Below are 20,476 nucleotides of genomic sequence, written 5' to 3' on the forward strand. Positions count from 1 at the left end.
CCTTCCTTCCGAGGAGTGGCTGGTGGGTTTGAACCGCCAGCCTTCTGGTTAGCAGTCAAGTGCCTTAGGCACTATGCTACCAGAGCTCCTATGCTTAATATAGGTAAGATAATAAATGACCTATGGAAATGAAATACAAATCAATCCAAAACAGAGCAACTAAAGAGATTTATCTCTGATCTGGATCATTATATTATTCTAAAACTTCCTCAACAAGGACTACTTTAGTTACCTTGATACTCAGACTACTACCTATTGCTTAGAACCACCAAAATAGTTCAGTTAATCTAGAAAATTTTAAATATCTAGGATATCCTCAATGTGATCTTTTCCTCTAAATCTTTATGGTTAGAACGAGGGCTGTGCTTAATGCTTACTCCTATTCCTTTTTAGTAGTGTTAACATTATTATTGCATTATATACTCTTTACCTCCCTAACAATTTTAAAGAGAGAAAATGAAATTTAGGAGCTCTGGTAGCTCAGTGCCTAAGGCACTTAATTGCTAACCAGAAGGCTGGCAGTTCAAACCCACCAGCCACTCCTCAGAAGGAAGGTTGGAGAATCTACTTCTGTAGAGATACTGCCTTGGAAACCCAAGGAGGGGTCACTATGAGTTGGGTCCAACTCGACAGCACATAAAAACAACAATAAATAAATGAGAATAAAAGGCTGCCTATTTAGTAAAGAAAATAAAGGAATAATATACAATCATAAAGACCAGTGAGGAATTAAATTGTTGACCTCCTTATTTATGCACAGAAACATCAGTTGAAAAATTATGCATTCTTTAATTGTTTGCTGGAGACACTGTCTCCTTCAGTTAATCTTGAGATAATGGCAGTTTCACTCATTCATTCAGTTCACATATTGGAAAGTTTCTCTTCAGGGCTCCTGTTCAACCTGCAATGGGATTTCTGTCAGTTCATGTCAGCTCCACGCTTTGGCTTATAAAACACAACTCTGTGTTTTGGCCAATTCACTAGGAGCAAGCTGGGATTGAGTCTAATGCTCAAATGTTTGTGCAAAGTGTTATTTTTGGTAATATGAAGATTTTCCTGAGCAGCTGTAAAATCCTACTACTTCCCTAAATTATTTATAATAGTTCTTAGAAAAAAAATGCACTTTTCACTTTGTTTTTAATTCTTGAATTTCAAGAAGAACTGCTTTCTGAGTTCTAAAATTTCAGTTTCTATAGCATAACAATTTTTAAATTGATAAGTGGGGACTTAACTTTTTAAAAAGAGTATATGAAGGAAGATTAAGTATTTTAGAATTATAAGATAGTTTGCTTTTAAAATAACATGTATTTTCATAGTTTTATGAAATATTGACTGTCTTGTCAAATCTAGTATTATATTTCTCCTTTTTCTTTAAATATGAGTTTAAAAATCAATAAGTACTGTACAAAGGTAATTCTTTCTTTTACTATTTTCCTTTTATCTATAATTACAGTATTTCTTTTGAGAGGATGGTAATGATAAATCTCTAGTTTTGAAGATATTTCCAGTTAAAATAATTTTAGTGACTCTGGTACAATATCACTTTGAATAGCACTTTAGATTTTTTTTTTTTTAATTCCCTATATCTTTTCAGTTGGAGACCTATTTCTCAACATAAAACTCCAAGAAGAAATGTCTTAGTTGCCCCCATATTAGTGCTATTCGTACCCTGACTTTGGTGCTTCCCACTGCCTTTCAATTTGTTATTCCACTTTATTTAACAGAAGTGTTGCTTATTTAGACTTTTCATGTTCAAATTCTAAAATGACTTCTTTCTTTAAAACTTGACAAAGTTGACAAAGTCTCTTTCATATTATATGATTCTCATAAAAGAAATGCTGATCCTGTTTTTCAGAGATATGAAGAATAAAAACAAATTTGGAGGAAAACCTCTTTGTTTCTTCTGGTTTTTCCTTAAAAGAAGAGAGGTTTGCAATGACAGATCTTTAAGATTTCTTCTACAGCTAAACTTCAGTAATTCTCAAATGACACAGACAGCTCCCTTCTCCCCATCCATTATTAGCATAAGGATTCTGGAAGACTGAAAAATCTCTCCCTAGGTACTTTCAAGCAAGGTCTTGCTATACCATAAATGTGGATTGCTTAGAAATTTTTAATTAGATGCCATGAAAGGAAGGAAATGAGGTAGTTGACTTCTGGAAACTTTTGCCTTTGTAATTATGTATGATCTCATTTTTGCCAGATGTATCACAAAGAGAAAATTTGTATTTATTTTGAAACATTCCAAGATCTTTAACATGAAAATTTAAAGTATTTCTCAAAGAAATAATACATTATCTTTTATTGTCTAAATGTGTGGAGTATACTAAATCTGGAACACCGTATCATTTCCAAGGATACCAGAATTAATTTTTCATCTGTTAATGATAAATGCTAGGTGACAAAATTAACCAAATTTATGCATAACAGCATTCCTGAGTAGAACGTACATTTTGTTTGTACAGAAGCAATAAAATTATATTAGGGCATTAATAAATGAGTTTAAAACTTCAGGCTTTTCACAGTGTGGGGTAAAATAAGTGGACAGACCTATTCCCTATCCATTTCTTGTTTTCTAATTTTATAATGCTAAGAATGAAGTAAGATAATATTTGACATTTGCTTCATTGTTTCCTGGAAATCTAGTTATACTGAAATATATGTCTTTATATTTTCCCTATGTCTCTTTGGCTTTCATTCATGTTTATATATTCTTTGTAATCAGCTATGTGGATCCTTTCTTTCTAGATCTACTTGCTTGGATACATTCAGAAATAAAATAGAGTATCAATTTTAATATGCAACTTTCAATAGCCAGAATATATTGCTATAGCCTAGTGGATGAATTATTGACTTGGTAGACAGATTATTATAAAATGTGGAGAAAATCTTATTTTGCTATTTTGAGAACTTTTCAGTGTATGTGGCCTTTGAGGTTGCTGCAACCAATTATAGTCTGACCATGAAGAAGGCACATTTATTAGCAGTATAAATGTAATGAAATGAAAATTCTTTAATTTTTAATCATGAATTCCATTTCTCATAATGGGCAGACTGTGGTAATGACTTTACTTTTGAGAGAGCAAAGCCAAGTAAGGAAATCTTTAACTAAAGAAATCCCAAGAGATATTTTTTATATCAGGTACTATCGAAAGAAAATCAATGTTCCATTAAGCAGTGTTAAATATTTTTTGCCTCATCAAGCTTTTTTCTTGTCCATTTAATTAATAGTCAATTCAGTAAAAACAATAAATCTCTGGGGAATTGTTTACCACAAGAAAATAAGGTGAACATCTGACTTAGTTTTTTTTTTTTTTTTTTCTGGCATCTAACTTATTTTTAAATGATACATTTAAATGAAATTTTATTCATCTATATTAACACCTTTAATTATTATTATCTTCATTTCAATTAAAAATGGTTCTACATTTGTGTGACTCATGGCAGTATGGTCTTGGGTCATTATGGCCCGTCATTTTGTCCTGCCTTAGGAAAAGCCATGCACCACACCAACTGTACCACCTTTGGACCAAGTCTATTTCATTTCATGGCAACCTCTGTGTGTCAGAGGAGAACAGTTTTCATAGAGTTTTCAGTGATTATTGGAAGTAGATCTCCAGGCCTTTCTTAGCTGTCTCTGGGTGGACTTGAACTGCCAACCTTTAAATTAACAACTGAGTGCTTAACCATTTACACCACCTAAGCTAACCAGAAGGCTGGAGGTTCAAACCCACCAGCCACTCCTCGGAAGGAAGGTTGAGCAATCCTACTTCCGTAGTGATACTGCCTCGGAAACCCAAGGAGGGGTCGCTATGAGTCGGGGCCGACTCGACGGCACACAACAACAACAACAACAACAACAAGCCTCACATAAATGATAACATAAATGATGCTAATAGTTTCTGCATCATGCTCTCCATTGGGCTTCATGTAGAAATGTGCTAAAAAGAGTTTAAAAAATATGATACAACATGAGATAGATGAGTATGAAATTGACATAGGTATAATTTATGAAATATGTTAACATTCTTTAGAGAAAAAACTTTTGTAAAATATATGTATATTTCAAGTCATGGTTTCATTACAATTTCCCTCTGTTTAGTGAGCCACACACAGAAACTGGGCCTGAGTATATTAGGAAATTTTATTCAACATCAGTGAAAGTGTAAGTGATCTAAAAGAGTTATGAAGAGTGGTTCTCAGATCTGCCCTCATTGGGGAAGAATTCCCATGAGAAAAACTTGTCACAGGAGGAACCTCACATTCCACTCAAACACATGCAATGTTTTTAGGACCTCAGGAGCTTGTAGGTTAAATAAAATATCTAATATCCAGATGGTGTCTGACATATTGGATTGTTTTTATGCACTGATAGCTTCTAGTGGCAATCAAGATGATGTTTTTGTTAAGAACTAGCCTGACTCAATTATCGTAACAGGTGAAATTTATAAGAAGAAGGCACAAAACATTTTTTATTAAAATAAACCAGATTTATCCAATTTAGGAGACCAATGAAGCATCAATCTTGATCAGATTGTCAACCTTAATGACCTAGCTGAGGTCTTGTCTTCACTTTGACATTCTTTTTTACTCATTATTTCAGTTTGAATTCTTGGCTCCCTATTTGTTCATCAAAAGTAACTTTGCACATCTGTTTGTGATATAGACTCTGGGCTGCTAAAGTCAAGGTCTGTGTCATGCAGATATGTCTCTAATCCTCTATCCTGACTGTAACCTGAAACACATACCAAAATCAAACCAAAAACCAACCAAACAAACAAAAAACCCCACTGTCATTGAATCATTTCCAACTCATACCAACCCCTATAGAGTTTCTAATGCTGTAAACATTTAGGGAAGCAGACTGTCTCATTTTTCTCCCATGAAGTGGCTGGTGGGTTGAACCACTGACCTTTTGGTTAGCAGCCGAATGCCTTAACTACTGCATCACAAGAGCTTCTGAACCACATACAGTGCCTGATATATAATGGATATGTAATAACTTTAAAGAATGAGTGAATGGTTGGAAGTAATGAATGAACAGAGGAGGTAGAAAATTAGTGCCATAGATGTCCTGGTAAAATATTGCTTGACTCTGGCCATTGACAGTGTGATGTCATATTGTCTCCAGTTTCTTCCTGATATCTTACTTGATATTTCTCTTTTCCTAAATTGACAAACTCTTTGAGACATGTGGGACTAAAGCTATAGTTCAGTTTGATGTATCTCCAGAACTTTCTTTTAGATACATTCTTTTATACACAGAGGATTCTGTAACTTGTTTCTTCTTTAACAACAATTATAAGTTATTGATAGATTACTATTTGCTTGGTGCATTAGTTTCCTCCTGCTTCCATAATAGTATTTTAAATGTAGTGGTTGAAACAATGCAAATTTATTATCTTGCAGTTTTGTAGATCAAAAATCCATTGCAAGAGTCATGGTACTATAATTCAAGGCCTAGCAGTGGCTGCGATGATGGGCTCGAGTATAGCAGGGATTGTGGGGCTGGCGCGGGATCGGGCAGTGTTTCGTTCTGCTGTGCATGGGGTCGCTATGAGTCGGAAACGACTCGACGGCACTTAACAACAACAACAACAAGCAGGGCTGTGTTCCTTTATGTAGATTCTAGAGGATAATCAGTTTTCTTGCTCATCCAGTGTTGGGAGAATTCAGTTCTGTGTGGTTCTAAGACTGAGGTTCAGGTTTCCTTGCTTGTCAGCTGGGGGCTGCTCTTAGCTGCTAGTAGTCAACTCACTCCAGTCCTTACATATAATCTCATATGTCTCAGAAACAATAGCAGGACATTGTATCCTTGTTACACTGCCATCTGTCTGACCTTCCACCACTGCATTTCTCTCTCTCTCTGTAGCCAGAAAAAGTTCTCATCTTTTAAGGATTCAAGGATTTGTGATTAGACTGAGTCCACCCAGATAATCCAGGGTAATTTTCCCAACTCAAGATCTATAACTCTAATTATATTCGCAAAATACCTTTTGTCATATGAGGTAATATATTCACAGGTTCTAGGGATTAGGCCCTGGAGCTCTGGTGGCATAGCCCCTAAGGAATTTGACTGCTAAACAGAAGGCTGGCGGTTCAAACCCACCAGCCACTCCTCAGAAGGAAGATTGGGCAATCTACTTTTGTAGTGTTACCACCTTGAAAATACAAGGAGGGGTTGCTATGAGTCAAATACGACTCCACGTCAGTGAGTTTAGTTTTTTCTTTTTTGGGGGGTGGGGGTTTAGGGTGTGAGTGTCTTTGGGGAACCATTATTCTACCTATTACACTTGGCATGTGCTAAGTGCTTTATATACATCATTTTTGTTATCTCCATATTATCAGAAGAAATCAAGTTTTAGAAAAGGTGGGTTCATTGGTTACATTACTAGGAAATTATATTGTTATGATTTAAACCCATTCTATTTGACTTTAGTCACTTTGATCTTAAACCCTACACCATGCTGTGCTGTGTGTGTATCCTATCATACATGTACAGCATATATACACACATACACACACACACAGTTAACTAAATGTTACTTGGAAGATCATGTTAGACCAAGTAAAAAGTACATTTTCCATCATTATTTCTGGTGATCCTTACACAAATCAGTCTTGCATGTTAAAGAGTAATACAGGATGCTGAAGAGAATTTGGGCATGTTCTAAATTTATGTCAAAGCTATGAGAATATAAAATATTTATTGGAAAATCTATTAATTTTCTAAGATCTTCAATTTCACAGGTAGTCATGAAGCTACACTTTGAAGACTGTTAATGAGCATGAAGAAAGTATAAGAGTTTTATTTTAAAAATGTGTTTTTAATTTCTGAAATATTACTTCATGAAAGCAAATCAAACATTTTCCTTATGCTTATAACTCTGATTCAGTTTTTAAAGTTCATAATTAACTTTTAGGATCAGTATAAACAGAACTGTAATTGGGGTGTTGTTGTTGTTGTTGTTGTTATTTGTCGTCGAGTCAGCCCTGACTCATAGCGACCCCTCCTTGGGTTTCCGAGGCAGTATCACTACGGAAGTAGGATTGCCCAACCTTGGTTCCGAGGAGTGGCTGTTGGGTTTGAACCGCCAGCCTTCTGGTTAGCAGTCAAGTGCCTTAGGCACTGTGCTACCAGAGCTCCTTTTATTTTGGTTATTATGACCTGCATACATAGCTGCCACAAACTTACAAATATCCAGATATTTAGCCCTTAACTATGAAAAACATTATTTCTTTTTTCTGCTTTAGTCATTTGTTTTGTATTGTACTTATTTATCCTATTTTAATAGATATTAGCTATTAATAGCCACAGTTTTTTTTTTTTAATCATTCTATTGTAGTTTTAATTTCTCTGAGGTTCTTGCTTTACAGATATCTCAGTGAAGCAAGAAAATGATGTGCTATGTGACTATTTACTCAGCCAATCTGTCAAAAAAGCTCAGGTTTGAGTCTTGGTTCTATATCTTGCTTTCCTGTATCAAGCTGTCATTGTGGAAGCATTATGCATTATTTATATTAGTTATTCATTACCATTTCCTTTTCATTGCAGAACCTTGATGCTCTGCATGACCACCTTGCTACTATCTACCCAGGAATGCGTGCACCTTCCTTTAGGTGTACAGATGCAGACAAGGGAAAAGGACTCATTCTGCACTACTATTCAGAGAGAGAAGGACTTCAGGATATTGTCATTGGAATCATTAAAACCGTAGCTCAGCAAATACACGGCACTGAAATAGACATGAAGGTAATGACCTATAGTGGAGACTCTGCTGAACAAAGATGGCATTTAGAATATTAAAAATGATGTGATGTTCATTTGTCCTTAGTCATCTTTGCTTAGGAATTCACCAGAGGTATACATAAGCCATTAAAATGGAAACACCAGAAATGTTCTATATTTGGCCTTGGAATGCATTATACAGTATTTTTCTTTTTTTTTTTCTTTGTTATTTTTCTTTTTCTTCCTAGTTAATAGCTTAAGTCAACATAAAATTGAGTTTGCGTTCTCTGTAAACTCACACTAGCTAGGAAGCAAGAGGGTATGTGACTGGCTGAGCTACTGACTTTAGAATATAAAAAAAACACTAATATGTATAGTCAAAATCTAAAATAATCTAAGATATTATTTTATTATTGTTTCTTTGTGAATATTTTGTTTGCCCCTGACAAGAATTGGAATGCTTCATTTTATGAACTAAAAGTCCCCCCCCCCCTTTTTTTAAATAAATAAAGTTACTTTGGTTAAGGAGTCAGCTGTTCAACTAAAAATTCTGTTGCTATTGATGGTAATATAAGAGTCCTGAGTAGAACAAATGGTTAAACACTGGGCTGACTGCTAACTGAAAGGTTGGCATTTCAAACCCACCCAGAGGTGTCTCAGAAGAAAGGTCTGGTGTTCTGCTGCCAAAGGTCACAGCTTTGGAAGCCCTGCATGGTACAGCTGTACTATGCACACATGGAGTCTCCATGAGTCAGAATTAACTTGATGGCAACTAGCAACAACAGCATTGGTAACATGCCTAAGACATTTGACTGCTAACCAGAAGGCTGGTGGTTCAAACCCACCAGCCACCCCTCAGAAGGAAAACTGGGCAATCTACTTCCATAGAGATACTGCCTTGGAAACCCAAGGAGGGGTTGCTGTGAGTCAGAACTGACTCAAAGGCAATGAGTTTGGTTCTTTTTTGGTAGGGTAGAGTGATAATTTCAAAGCATCTGTGTACATCTGTGTAACAGAGTTACATTGTTTTTCTATATTATATATATATTACTCATTCAATCATATGTTATTCATATATATATATATACACACATATATATATACACATATATATACCCATATATATGTACATATGTGTGTGTGTGTGTGTGTGTGTATAGCCCAGTGTTTCCCAGAAGGAGTTCTGATAGCACAATGCCTAAGACATTTGACTGCTAGTCAGACAGTTGGCAGTTCAGCCCCACCAGCCACTCCATGGAAGGAAGACAGGGCAATCTGTTTCCATAAAGATATACCACCCAGCTGCTTTTTATGAGCTTAGTATGTTTAGCCCCTATAGCCATTTTGTATTGACTCTAAGGATGAGCAAAGTGGGAAGTGGGAGATATCCTTTCAGCTTTCTGTCTTTATGGAAAATCTAATAGGTGGTACTTTCTTGGATACCATAGATATGTTCAAGCTTGTATGTAAAGTCCAAAACTCTTATGATAGAGTATAATTCAAAATAAAATTTATAATATTTAAATGTTTTGTATTAGAAAAGTATCACATATATTTTATCTAGTAAAGTCACACTAGATTTCATAGTTGTTGTTTGCTCAGGAATTGGTGTCATTGTCCTTATTTGGCAATTGTTGGTGACTCTCAGGTGTGTCATTAATTTCTCCATAACTGGAAAGTAGGCCTATGTGTAAAATGACACCAACAGATCCAGAAATATTTTTAAATTAAAGCATTGGATAAAATATTGAAACTCATCAGTGGTTGTGAATCTCAGAATTCAATCAAAATATTAATGTTTGTCATTTCCAATCTTTTGATCCTGGCAGCAAGCTATTATTTCATCTATGCTGAATGAGAATGTATCAGGGGATATATACACACTAGGTGTATTTTTACATTTGTTTTTTGTTTATCCAAGCTGAGCAAGAATCCAGTACATAGAAACTTCGGAGCAGAAACACAATATGGACTTGCTTGGAAACTGTACTTGCTTATTAGAGTTTAAATTAGTCTTAGACTTGGGATGTTGCTGGCATTAGTACACTCTATATAAAACTCAAATTGTTGTTAACTATGTCGTTCACATTTTACTATATTTAAGTTCTCTTGTGGCTTTTATTTATTCAAGTGGCCCAATAAAGACTTCTGAAATATTTACATTTTTAAATTATACTTTGTTTGTACTTTTTTAATTTTTTCAAAGGAACTCTTGTCTTCCTAAAGTATCTTTATGTCAAATACATCAAGTGCAGAGCTGAAGGATAATATGAACCATACAGGAAATATTAGTTTATGTTCTGAGGTGATCACCAATGAAAAATTAAAAATAGAATCAGAAGAAAAATTTGCTTTGTCAGTTTGATCAAAGCAAAAAAGCAAACTTGAGATCTTAATCAATAAAATTGGAGCTGCATATCATTATTTTTTTTCAATCAAAAGGAAATATAGTAGAGCATCAATATTAGGCCTGAATATTAAGGTTGACTCTGTTTTTTTCTATGAGGCTATAGAGGAATCCACTTTACTGTAACAAAATTTTAAAATGAAAAATAAGTATAACAATGTAGTAGGTTAGTGAGAAAATTTTATATTGCAAAGATACCTTAATTTTACAATGAGGTGATAGATACATCTTTGGATATACAATAGCATGCATAGTTGTTTGCTCTGATTTTGTTCTTTAAGCCTCTGAGGGTGCAACAGTGAACTGAAAAAGTGAAATTGAGCCACATTTTATCTTCATTTAGCTGTGACTGAAGAAATATTGCCCTATCCATTCCTCATTTGAATCTGGCTGCAGCTAAGTTAGAGTTTTTCCTTTTGTAAGAGGATATATTGCCTTCATTTCTTAAATTCAAAGGAAAAAGAATCTTTCCTTTGCCATAACAATGTATTTGCCATTGAATAATATATTTGAAATGTTGTTATTTCTTTAAATTATAGTGCTTTACACAACAATTATGATTACTTCCTTGGAATGCTTTCCTAGGTTTGGAATTAAGTCAAATAATATACTTTTTATTTAAGGATTTTAGTATGTATTATCAAATAATCCTTTAGAAAGTGTAACCAAAATACTGTCCCATTAGGGGTATTTGAGATGCCCCTTCTATATCTTACATAATTTGGTATTGTAATTTTATACACTTGCCAATTGATGGATTAAAAATAATATTATGTTTTTTAAAACACGAATTTCTCTCATTTCATTGTTCTCTGTTTCAGTATCATTTAAATCATTAAACGGGACTACCATGCATGATTGTGTAAGTTGTTCACTGCACAGTCGTGCCTCATGGCTGGTTGAGCCCATCAAGACAAGGGAGTGGTTTTTCCTAATTCTGCCAGAAAAGCCATATGGAGTAGTGGGCACCTGATATCAGATTTTCAATTCAGTCTTCAAGTTTCATAAGTCAATGTCCAGAAGATGAGGCAATCTACTACTTCCATAAGGACTTACAGCCTTGAAACCCTGTGGGTCACTATGAGTCAGAATTGACTCGATGGCAGTGGGTTCTACAGTATTTGTGTATATTAGATTTTGGTAATTAAATCTCTAAACACAGCTCTCATCTCCAGTTTCTAAGGTACTATAAGTATTTTAACTAAACTGAAATACCAACAGTTAACATTATTTCCTTCTTTTGACATCAAGGTTATTCAACAAAGAAATGAAGAATGTGATCATACTCAATTTTTAATTGAAGAAAAGGAGTCAAAAGAAGAGGATTTTTATGAAGATCTTGATAGATTTGAAGAAAATGGTACCCAGGAATCACGAATCAGCCCATATACATTTTGCAAAGCTTTTCCTTTTCACATAATATTTGACCGAGACCTAGTGGTCACCCAGTGTGGCAATGCCATATACAGAGTGCTCCCTCAGGTAATATGGCATCATTCTTTCATGGGGCCTGAGATAAAAAGCTATAAAGACACCATTGTTACACATGGACATTCATTCAACCCTTTTGACTACATACTCTGTTTCATGCACTACAACATATAGCACATAAATTGTTTAACTGTGAGTTAGGTGTGCTTGAGCATGCTTCAACTTTCTCTGGGACAGCTTTTTATTTATTTATTTATTTACCTATTTTAATTCCTTATAGGGACAGGAGGAAAATTAGTTAGAAATACAAATAGTTTGTTTTAGTGAGAAAATGAGTAACTCTCTAGTAATAATCAGCATTCACTTGTTCATTCAGTCATTGAGCAAATGCTCACGGGCTTTCTTTGTTGTTGTTAGCAGCCATTGAGCCAGCCCCTGATTCATGGTGTCCCCATGCACAACAGAATGAACAATGTGATCCACAAAGTTTTCACTGGCTGATTTTCAAAAGTAGATCACCAGACCTTTCTTCCTAGTCTGTATTAGTCTAGTAACTCCATTATTATAGTAATTACCATAGTCTGTAGTAATTACCATAGTCTGGTAATTCCATTACCATAGTCCAGTAACTCCATCATGGCGGCAACACATAAACATTCATAGACAAAGTAGTGGTGGCTTCTCAAGAGGTGCATTTACTGGGAATCAAATAGCTTCCCACATGAAAGGCGAGAATTCTACCACCACCACTGCCCTCTCTGGCTGAAAATACCTTCCAAAATCAACCATTGACACTTTCAAGAAAAAGATGGGATTTAAACAAACAAAAAACCAGACTAATGATACTACATAGGAAAAATACAAAAATTATCATGGGTTTAGTACAAAAAGCACCAGAAGACAACCACTAGGGTGATAAAGAAAACCTATATTTCACTTGTATTATTTAGACCTATTAGTAAAATCTTTTTTTTTTTTTTTTAATTTATTCTTTTATTTCATCTACTAACATTTAGACTTTACAATGCAGGGGTAATCAAGAATCAAGATGAGGTCAGAGGTAAACTTATAAATTTGGAAGCAGAATAATATACTGCTTGGGCTCCATTACTGGCATTGTTACTTACTTATTTTCTGATGTTAAGTGTGTTACTTTACCTCCCTCTACCTATTTTCCCTTTGTTATGACATGAGGATAGATAGGACATGAGGTCCACTTAGTCCAGTGACTAGTACATTGCAAACAATCAATACATATTATCTATCATTAGAAGTGATGATGGCAAGACTTCTACTAGCTTACCTTGGACGTGTTGTCAGGAAAGACAATGGCTAGGAAGGGATATCATGTTCGGTGGAGAGAGCCAACGAAAGCAAGGGAAACTGTCTGTGAGATAGTTGACAGTGGCTGCAACAATGGGTTCATACACAGCAAAAAATGTGAGAATGACATAGGACAGGGCCACATTTCCTTCTGTCATACATAAGATAATCAGGAGTTGGAGCTAACTCAAGGACAACTAGAAACAACATAATTATTATTCTTAACTCTTTCTTTGAAACACTTACTGATGAAGATCAAAGACTATAGCTTTCAGTATGGATTACATCTAAATATAAAAGAAACAAAGATCCTCAAAGCTGGACCAATAAGCAACAGCACAAGAAATGGAGAAAAGATTGATGTTTTCAAGGATTGCATTTTACTGAGATCCACACTCAGGGCCCATGGAAGCAGAAGTCAAGAAATCAAACGATGCATTGCACTGGGCAAATCTGCTACAAAAGACCTCTTTAAAGTGTTAAAGAGCAAAGATGTCACTTTGAGGATTAAGGTGCTCCTGACTCAAATAATGATATTTTCAGTCACCTCATATGCACGTGAAAGCTGGACAAGGAATAAGGAAGACTGAAGAAGATTTCATGTGTTTGAATTGTATTGGCAAAGAATATTGGAAAATATCTGAACTGCCAGAGGAATGAACAAATCTGTCCTGAAATAAGTGTAGCCAGGATACTCCTTAGAAGCAAGAATGTCCAGACTTTGTCTCTCCTACTTTGGTCATGTTACCAGAAGGGACCAGTCCCTGAAGAAGGATATTATGCTTATTGAAGTAGAGGGCCCTCAACATGATGGACTGACACAGTGGCTGCAACAATGGACTCAGGCATAGGAACAGTTGTAAGGATGGTGCAGGACTGGTCAGTGTTTTGTTCTGTTGTTCATAGGCTCACCATGAGTTAGAACTGACTCCATGGCACCTAAGAATAACAACATCCCTTTCTTGATAAAATTTTAGAGAGGTTTTGCTGTTGTTTTTATATTTAAACTTCATTTTAAACTTTAAGTATTTTATACCTCATGCTACATCTTAAAAGATAAAATTTTGTTCTTCTGAATTTTTTTTTAAATTTATATTAGCTTCTATTTGACATTAGTCATTAGAATCTGTATTAGGTTCCATGTTCATGCAACTGGCTTATGTCTATTTAACCACTGAGTTGCATTGGTCAAGATTTGAATCTTTAGTTAATTTTCCTAAAAAATAATTATAATTTTCTCTTTTTAAATGTAATTGAACTGGTTTAATCTAATGATTGACATGAATCTAAGGATTCATATCAAATCCCAAGTATTATTTTAACTAATGAAGTGCCCTTTTCATTTGTGTTTTAGCTTCAGCCTGGAAATTGCAGCCTGTTATCTGTCTTCTCTCTGGTTCGTCCCCATATTGATATTAGTTTCCATGGGATCCTCTCACACATCAATACGGTTTTTGTGTTGAGAAGCAAGGTATTTATTTCATAATTGCATTAAATGTAAGTAAGTAAAGCATGTTACAAATTAGACGTGACCAGGAGGGAACTTTAGCAACCGTCACATCCAGTGGCAGTGAAAAATGTGAAATTGATCACTAGAGATTAGTAAGTAAGCTCGAGTAAGCTCATGCTTACTTTGTTTAGTGGGTACTCCATCCTTGTTGATTATAAATTTGAAAAGAGGCTTTTGATTCTATGGGAAGGTACTGGGGGTTAGGAGAGAAACAGATGTCAGCCATACACAGAAGCATAATCTTTGATGTGGTGAAAAAATGTGAAATTGTTCACTACAGATTAGCAAGTAAGCACAAGTAAGCCTATGCTTCCTTTGCTTACTGAATAATCTGACACTGATCAAATTCTATGAGATGGAAAATATGAGAGAGATAAAAGTCTAGCTTTAGAAGAAGACCTGTTTCAAAGGCAATGTTACTGATTTTTGGTTTGTATGAGGAGCCACAGAACTTCATTAGCTGAACATGAGCTAACAAGAGTGAGCTTTAGAGAATGTCTTGCTGTGATAGCCCACTTTCATATATCAAAATCACCATCTTTTACTTCCTGTACAGCTATAATGGCTAATTTTTGAAAATTATGAAGATATTTTTTAAAACTTCACATAAAGCCATTGATTTATTCTTCCTTAAATTTAGACAGCTTCCATGTCTCATAGTTTCTGTTCTTGTATAGATATATCAGGAGTTATTTGCCTACAGTGCACATCCCACCCTTCTTCCAGCCCTGCTGAAGGAGTTGACTATATATGTATATGTATAATATATATGTAAAGTATTTATGGATACTTTCAGCTACTGCTATGAATGGAGGAGTAGGGGATGAAGAGGCTTGATATCTTGTAATCACAATGGAAAATCATGAAAAGGATTCAGAGAGGTGTTAAATAAATATGTGAACAGAAGCACAATTACTGTCTTTCTAGGTTCAAAGGAGATGGTCAATTCACTTTTGTGCAGTGTTTGTAAAATAAGCCACTATGCTTGTTACCTTGCAGAATTTTGGGGAGATGTCATCTCCTGTTCTAATTGATACATGTATTCTCCTGTTGTTTAGGTGGGAAATGAAATATGTGTGCCTTTCTTTTTGCTGAGTTGTTAGGTTTGGGTGAAAACACTAGCTAATGGTCATGTCTTGCCTTTTCAAGGAAGGATTGTTGGATGTAGAGATATTAGAATGTGAAGACGAACTGACTGGAACTGAGATCAGCTGCCTACGTCTCAAGGGTCAAATGATCTATTTACCAGAAGCAGATAGCATACTTTTTCTGTGCTCACCAAGGTAATAACTTATAGATTACTTATAATAATTATCCCTTTTTAGCTAACAAAATAATTCAATAAAATTTTATTAAATTAAATCAAAATATTCTGAAATGCAGGAGCTCTGGTAGTGGTGTGCCTAAGGCATTTGACTGCTAACCAGAAGACTAGAAGTTCAAACCCACTAGCCCCTCCTCAGAAGGAAGGCTGGGCAATCTACTTCTGTCATGATACTGCCTCAGAAACCCAAGGAGGGGTTGCCCCAACCTTCCTTCCGAGGAGTGGCAGGTGGGTTTGAACCCAGCCTTCTGGTTACCAGTCAAATGCCTTAGGCACTGTGCTACCAGAAAGTACCCTAATAAGTACAGACTTTTCAAAATATAGGGAGCTCTGGTAGCGTAGTGCCTAAGGCACTTGACTGCTAACCAGATGGCTGACGGTTCAAACCCACCAGCCACTCCTTGGAAGGAAGATGGGGCCATCTACTTCCATAGTGATAACTGTCTCAGAAACCAAAGAAGGGGTTGCTATGAGTCGGGTCTGACTCGATGGCACATAACAACAACAACAACAACGTTCAAAATACATTATGAAATTGAAACATAGAAAATAATTGTAAAAAACAGCAGAGGAGGAAAAAAAAACTATGGATCAGTCCTTTTCCCACTTGGAAGAAAGATTCTACTAAATTGTACACAGGAAAACAGAATAACAAAATTATACCTAATGTTTTATTACAATAATTTTTCTAATTATGAGAATCATTAGAAAAATATAATTATGAAAATTTTAGGTGATACTTTGTGTATTTATAATTTTGTATAGCTAAAATGTACTAATTATTTTGTTACACACTTTTGTCATGTTATTGTGGACTATTGCTTGAAAGTTTGATTTAAAATCCTTCATGATTCCTTTTCATTTAAAGATACTGTTTTAAAATTTCTGAAAAAATTTTTAATAATCTTTTATAACAATCTCCTTTAGTATTATTAGCATAGTTTTACAACTACATAACAATAATGATGTTTTTCATTAGAAATATGTAATAAAAATAAAAGAGTTAAAATCAGAGAATACAAACAACATATATATGCATATGTATATATATTATTATGAGTCTACATTGATTTAAATATGCCTTCATCTTCTGTTAATAAGTGTTTTTTCTGCCTCTCTCAGGTTGACATTCAGTATGATGACAGCTTCTGAGTAGGCAAAATCTTTGTCCTTGGCAACAAAGATTTCTTTGGAAACAGAAGAAAAAAAAAAAAAGTAGTCTGTTTGTTTAGGGCCATGTGCAGAAATTGGTTACATAGCAACACATTCAGATGGTCTTCTAAAACCTATTCATGCATGCAGACAGATCTGTACTCACATTGAATAAATAAAGCTAGAGGTCAATTAAAATCATTTTTATGTATAAATTATGAATAAATTATTCTAAAATGATTAGGATAAATGTAAAAAATGGAACAGAGCATTAAAAATAATAAATTTATTTAGAACAATGAGACATTTATAATTTAATTAACTTTTCTAATTCAATATAAACATTTCTTCTAACCATTTATTTTCATTTTAAACATAATTTTTTTTTTCTTCTGTCATGAGCATGTCTTATTCCAGTTAGCCAGTGATATACCCTATTTACACATATGCTGATTTCTGCAAGTAGCCTTTATTTACCTATCCATTTTAAGAAAATCATTATAACCATCCATGTACTTCAATGGTAAACTTCTTGATTATTTTTCTATTTTGTTGTTGTTGTTGTGTGCTGTCAAGTCATCGTCAACTCATAGCAGTCCTGTGCCAGCCCCATGATCCTTGCTATACCTGAGCCCATCGTTGCAGACACTGAGTCAATCAATACAGCTTGTTGAGGGCCTTCCCCTTTTTCTATATTACCATGTTATTTCTTGCTTTGCTTTATGGACTACATTGCAAAGAGACCTTTTATTTATCCAAGATTATTCAGTAATATAACACTTCAATTATGTACTGTTGGAGAAATTATTATTGTGAATGACCAGGGGTAATTATTTTGTATTTAAAGAAGTCAAACAAATAATATAACCTTAATATATTTTAGTCAAAGAGTAAAATGAAAAACAAAAAACATTCAACATTTTACTTATAAGATCTTTACTGAATTCATAAGCATTATTATTAGGTTCAGAAATGACAAGATAAGTTATGAAGATGTATAAAATTCAGAAAGCTCAAATAATGTAAATAAATGAGAAAAATTAGTCAAAACAAATAAGAGGGGTAGAAGCAATTAGAGCTAGAAGTAAGAATAACACATAAAATACACGTAGAATGTCTTAAATACATAAAATATGTATGGAAGATGGATCATAGATCTTACTGTAAACTTTTAATCATCATGTCTAAAAAGGAAAACCATTCAGTCATAAGACTCATATATTCCATTAGTGTACAATAACTAATTTCTCAAAAGAAACATCATTATCTGAGATAGAAAATTTTCTTCAAAAGAAACAAGAAAACAATGTGATAATAAATAAATCCCTGAATAAGTTTCATAGGGCATTTTCTACATTATCATTAAATTTAGAAGAAGTCACTGTAAAAGTGCAATTTGGCAAAAAATACATTTTAAATTCTCTACTATGTTACAGATTTTAAAAATCTAAAAGAATAAAGTCATATTCTTCATATAATTTTCCATATGTTTTTCCAGGCTGAGCTTTTGAATGCTAAGAGGTGGCAGGATTATACTCCTTGATAATAATAAGGCTCAGTATTGGCACATAGGTCAGTTGAGCCTAATTATGTCACCTTTTTCTGTAATAGTGTGATGAACCTGGATGATTTGACAAGGAGAGGTCTATATTTGAGTGACATCCCTCTTCATGATGCTACTCGCGACCTTGTCCTGTTGGGAGAACAATTCCGAGAAGAATACAAACTGACCCAGGAACTGGAAATCCTCACAGACAGGCTGCAGCTCACGTTAAGAGCCCTGGAAGATGAAAAGAAAAAGACAGACACGTAAGAATTTATCTTGTGTGGTTAAAGAAGGGCCCACTGCTATTCTTCCTATAATGTGATTCCCCTAAAGTTAATTCAGAAGAAAGCCCTGGTGATCTACTTCTGAACTTCAACTAATGAAAACCCTATGGAGGAGAGCTGTTACACTGCGAGAAATGTAATGAGTGTCACAAAACCAAATGTGTATGAGCTGTTGAATGCAAAATGAATCTGATTTGTAAAATCTCACCCAAATCAAAAACAGAAAACCTTATGGATCACAAAGTTCTAATCCCCTAGCATTTCATTCCTTCTGCATGGGGTTGCTAAGAGTTGGGGGCCAACTCCATGGCATCTAAAAACACTATAGTTAAAATTGATAATGAGACTGAAAAATCATAAGACCCATAGCTCTGGAGTCATAGATAAAATTCTTTACATCTCTTTTAATAAGAAAAGTATGTATTAAATCAATCTGAATGGTAGTAAAAATACCATTTTAAGTGCTTGTTTTCATCCATAGCATCTTATTTTTTTTTTTCAAACTTTGTGTAATGAAACTGAAAGCAGTACTTAAGTACTTTGAGATCACCTTACTTCTCTCAGTGCCCTATAGTATATCCATTAATTTATCCAGGTATTTTCAAATTTCAGAAATTTTATGGTCTATGCAACTCATAGACTTCCCACTACTTGAAAAGCAGTTCAAAGTGTGTACATTATTGGTACATGATACTACTTCATCCATGAAAAACAGCACATTTTATGCAAGCTGTATAGTGCCTGGTACTGATGCTCCCACTCAGCAGTTTATAAGTCTGCGGTACTCAACATCCTGTTCCGGCTCTTATATTACAAACTGTTTGTGCTTCATTTTATGTAGCTCAGTGTTTGCCAGCAGCTAAGTTCTTTGGTCAACAGGTATTGATATCATAAAGAAAGTGCAGTTTAAACTGTGAAAATTTCCATACATTTTGGGTTTCTGAGATGGTATCACTATGGAAGTAGATTGCCCAACCTTCCTTCTGAGGAGTGGCTGGTGGGTTTGAAGCACCAGCCTTCTAGTTAACAGTCAAATTCCTTGGGCACTACACCACCAGAGCTCCCTTCAGTAGAACAGGATTCCAAAATTGGAAAGTATTTGGGATGGAACAAAGGGCTTGTCTTTGATATGAGGAGACTCTTGGGTGGTGCACACGGTTAAGCACAGGACTCCTAGCCATGAGATTGGTAGTTTGAACCCACCCAAAGACACCTTAGAAAACAGGCCTCAGGGGAAGATTGATGGCAAGATACACGTAGATCTCCAAGGAATGCCCAGCCCACAGATGTCAAAAGGAGACAAAGACCTCCTTCCAGAGCTGATGGAGACAAAGCCTTCCTCTAGAGCTGGTGTCCTAGATTTGGACTTCTAACTGCCTAAACTGTAAGAAAATACATTTCTACTTATTAAAACCATCCACAGTATCAGCTCTAGATAACTAGTAACACCCAAATCAACAAAACAAAAACACAAAAAGCTTTCTAGGAACTCTGGTGGTATAGTGAACAAGGCATCTGGCTGCTAAACAGAAGGTCAGTAGTTCAAACCCACCAGCTGCTCTGTGGAAGAAAGATGTGGGTGATCTACTTCTGTAAAGATTTACAGCCATAGTTCAACATTAGAAAAACAATCAACGTCATCCACCACATAAATAAAACAAAGGAGAGGAACCATATGATCATAACAAATGATGCAGAAAAGGCATTTGATAAAATCCAACACCCATTCCTGATCAAAACTCTCAGCAAAATAGGAATAGAAGGGACATT

At 34.9% G+C, this 20,476-nt stretch overlaps 1 protein-coding gene across 1 annotated transcript in view; it reads left to right on the forward strand.

The window, feature by feature from the left end:
* Nucleotides 1-20,476, forward strand: part of GUCY1B1 (guanylate cyclase 1 soluble subunit beta 1) — a 59,058-nt gene that overhangs the window by 26,953 nt on the left and 11,629 nt on the right. The window contains exons 4-8 of the mRNA XM_007943976.2: nucleotides 7,556-7,753; nucleotides 11,388-11,618; nucleotides 14,245-14,361; nucleotides 15,550-15,683; nucleotides 18,488-18,685. Of these exons, the coding sequence (XP_007942167.1) occupies nucleotides 7,556-7,753; nucleotides 11,388-11,618; nucleotides 14,245-14,361; nucleotides 15,550-15,683; nucleotides 18,488-18,685 (878 nt within the window). The remainder of the gene's footprint in view (nucleotides 1-7,555; nucleotides 7,754-11,387; nucleotides 11,619-14,244; nucleotides 14,362-15,549; nucleotides 15,684-18,487; nucleotides 18,686-20,476) is intronic.

This window comes from Orycteropus afer, unplaced genomic scaffold (genome assembly GCF_000298275.1).
Source record: "Orycteropus afer afer isolate SDZICR_OR568_19922 unplaced genomic scaffold, OryAfe1.0 scaffold00116, whole genome shotgun sequence".
Classification (NCBI taxonomy): Eukaryota; Metazoa; Chordata; class Mammalia; order Tubulidentata; family Orycteropodidae; genus Orycteropus; species Orycteropus afer.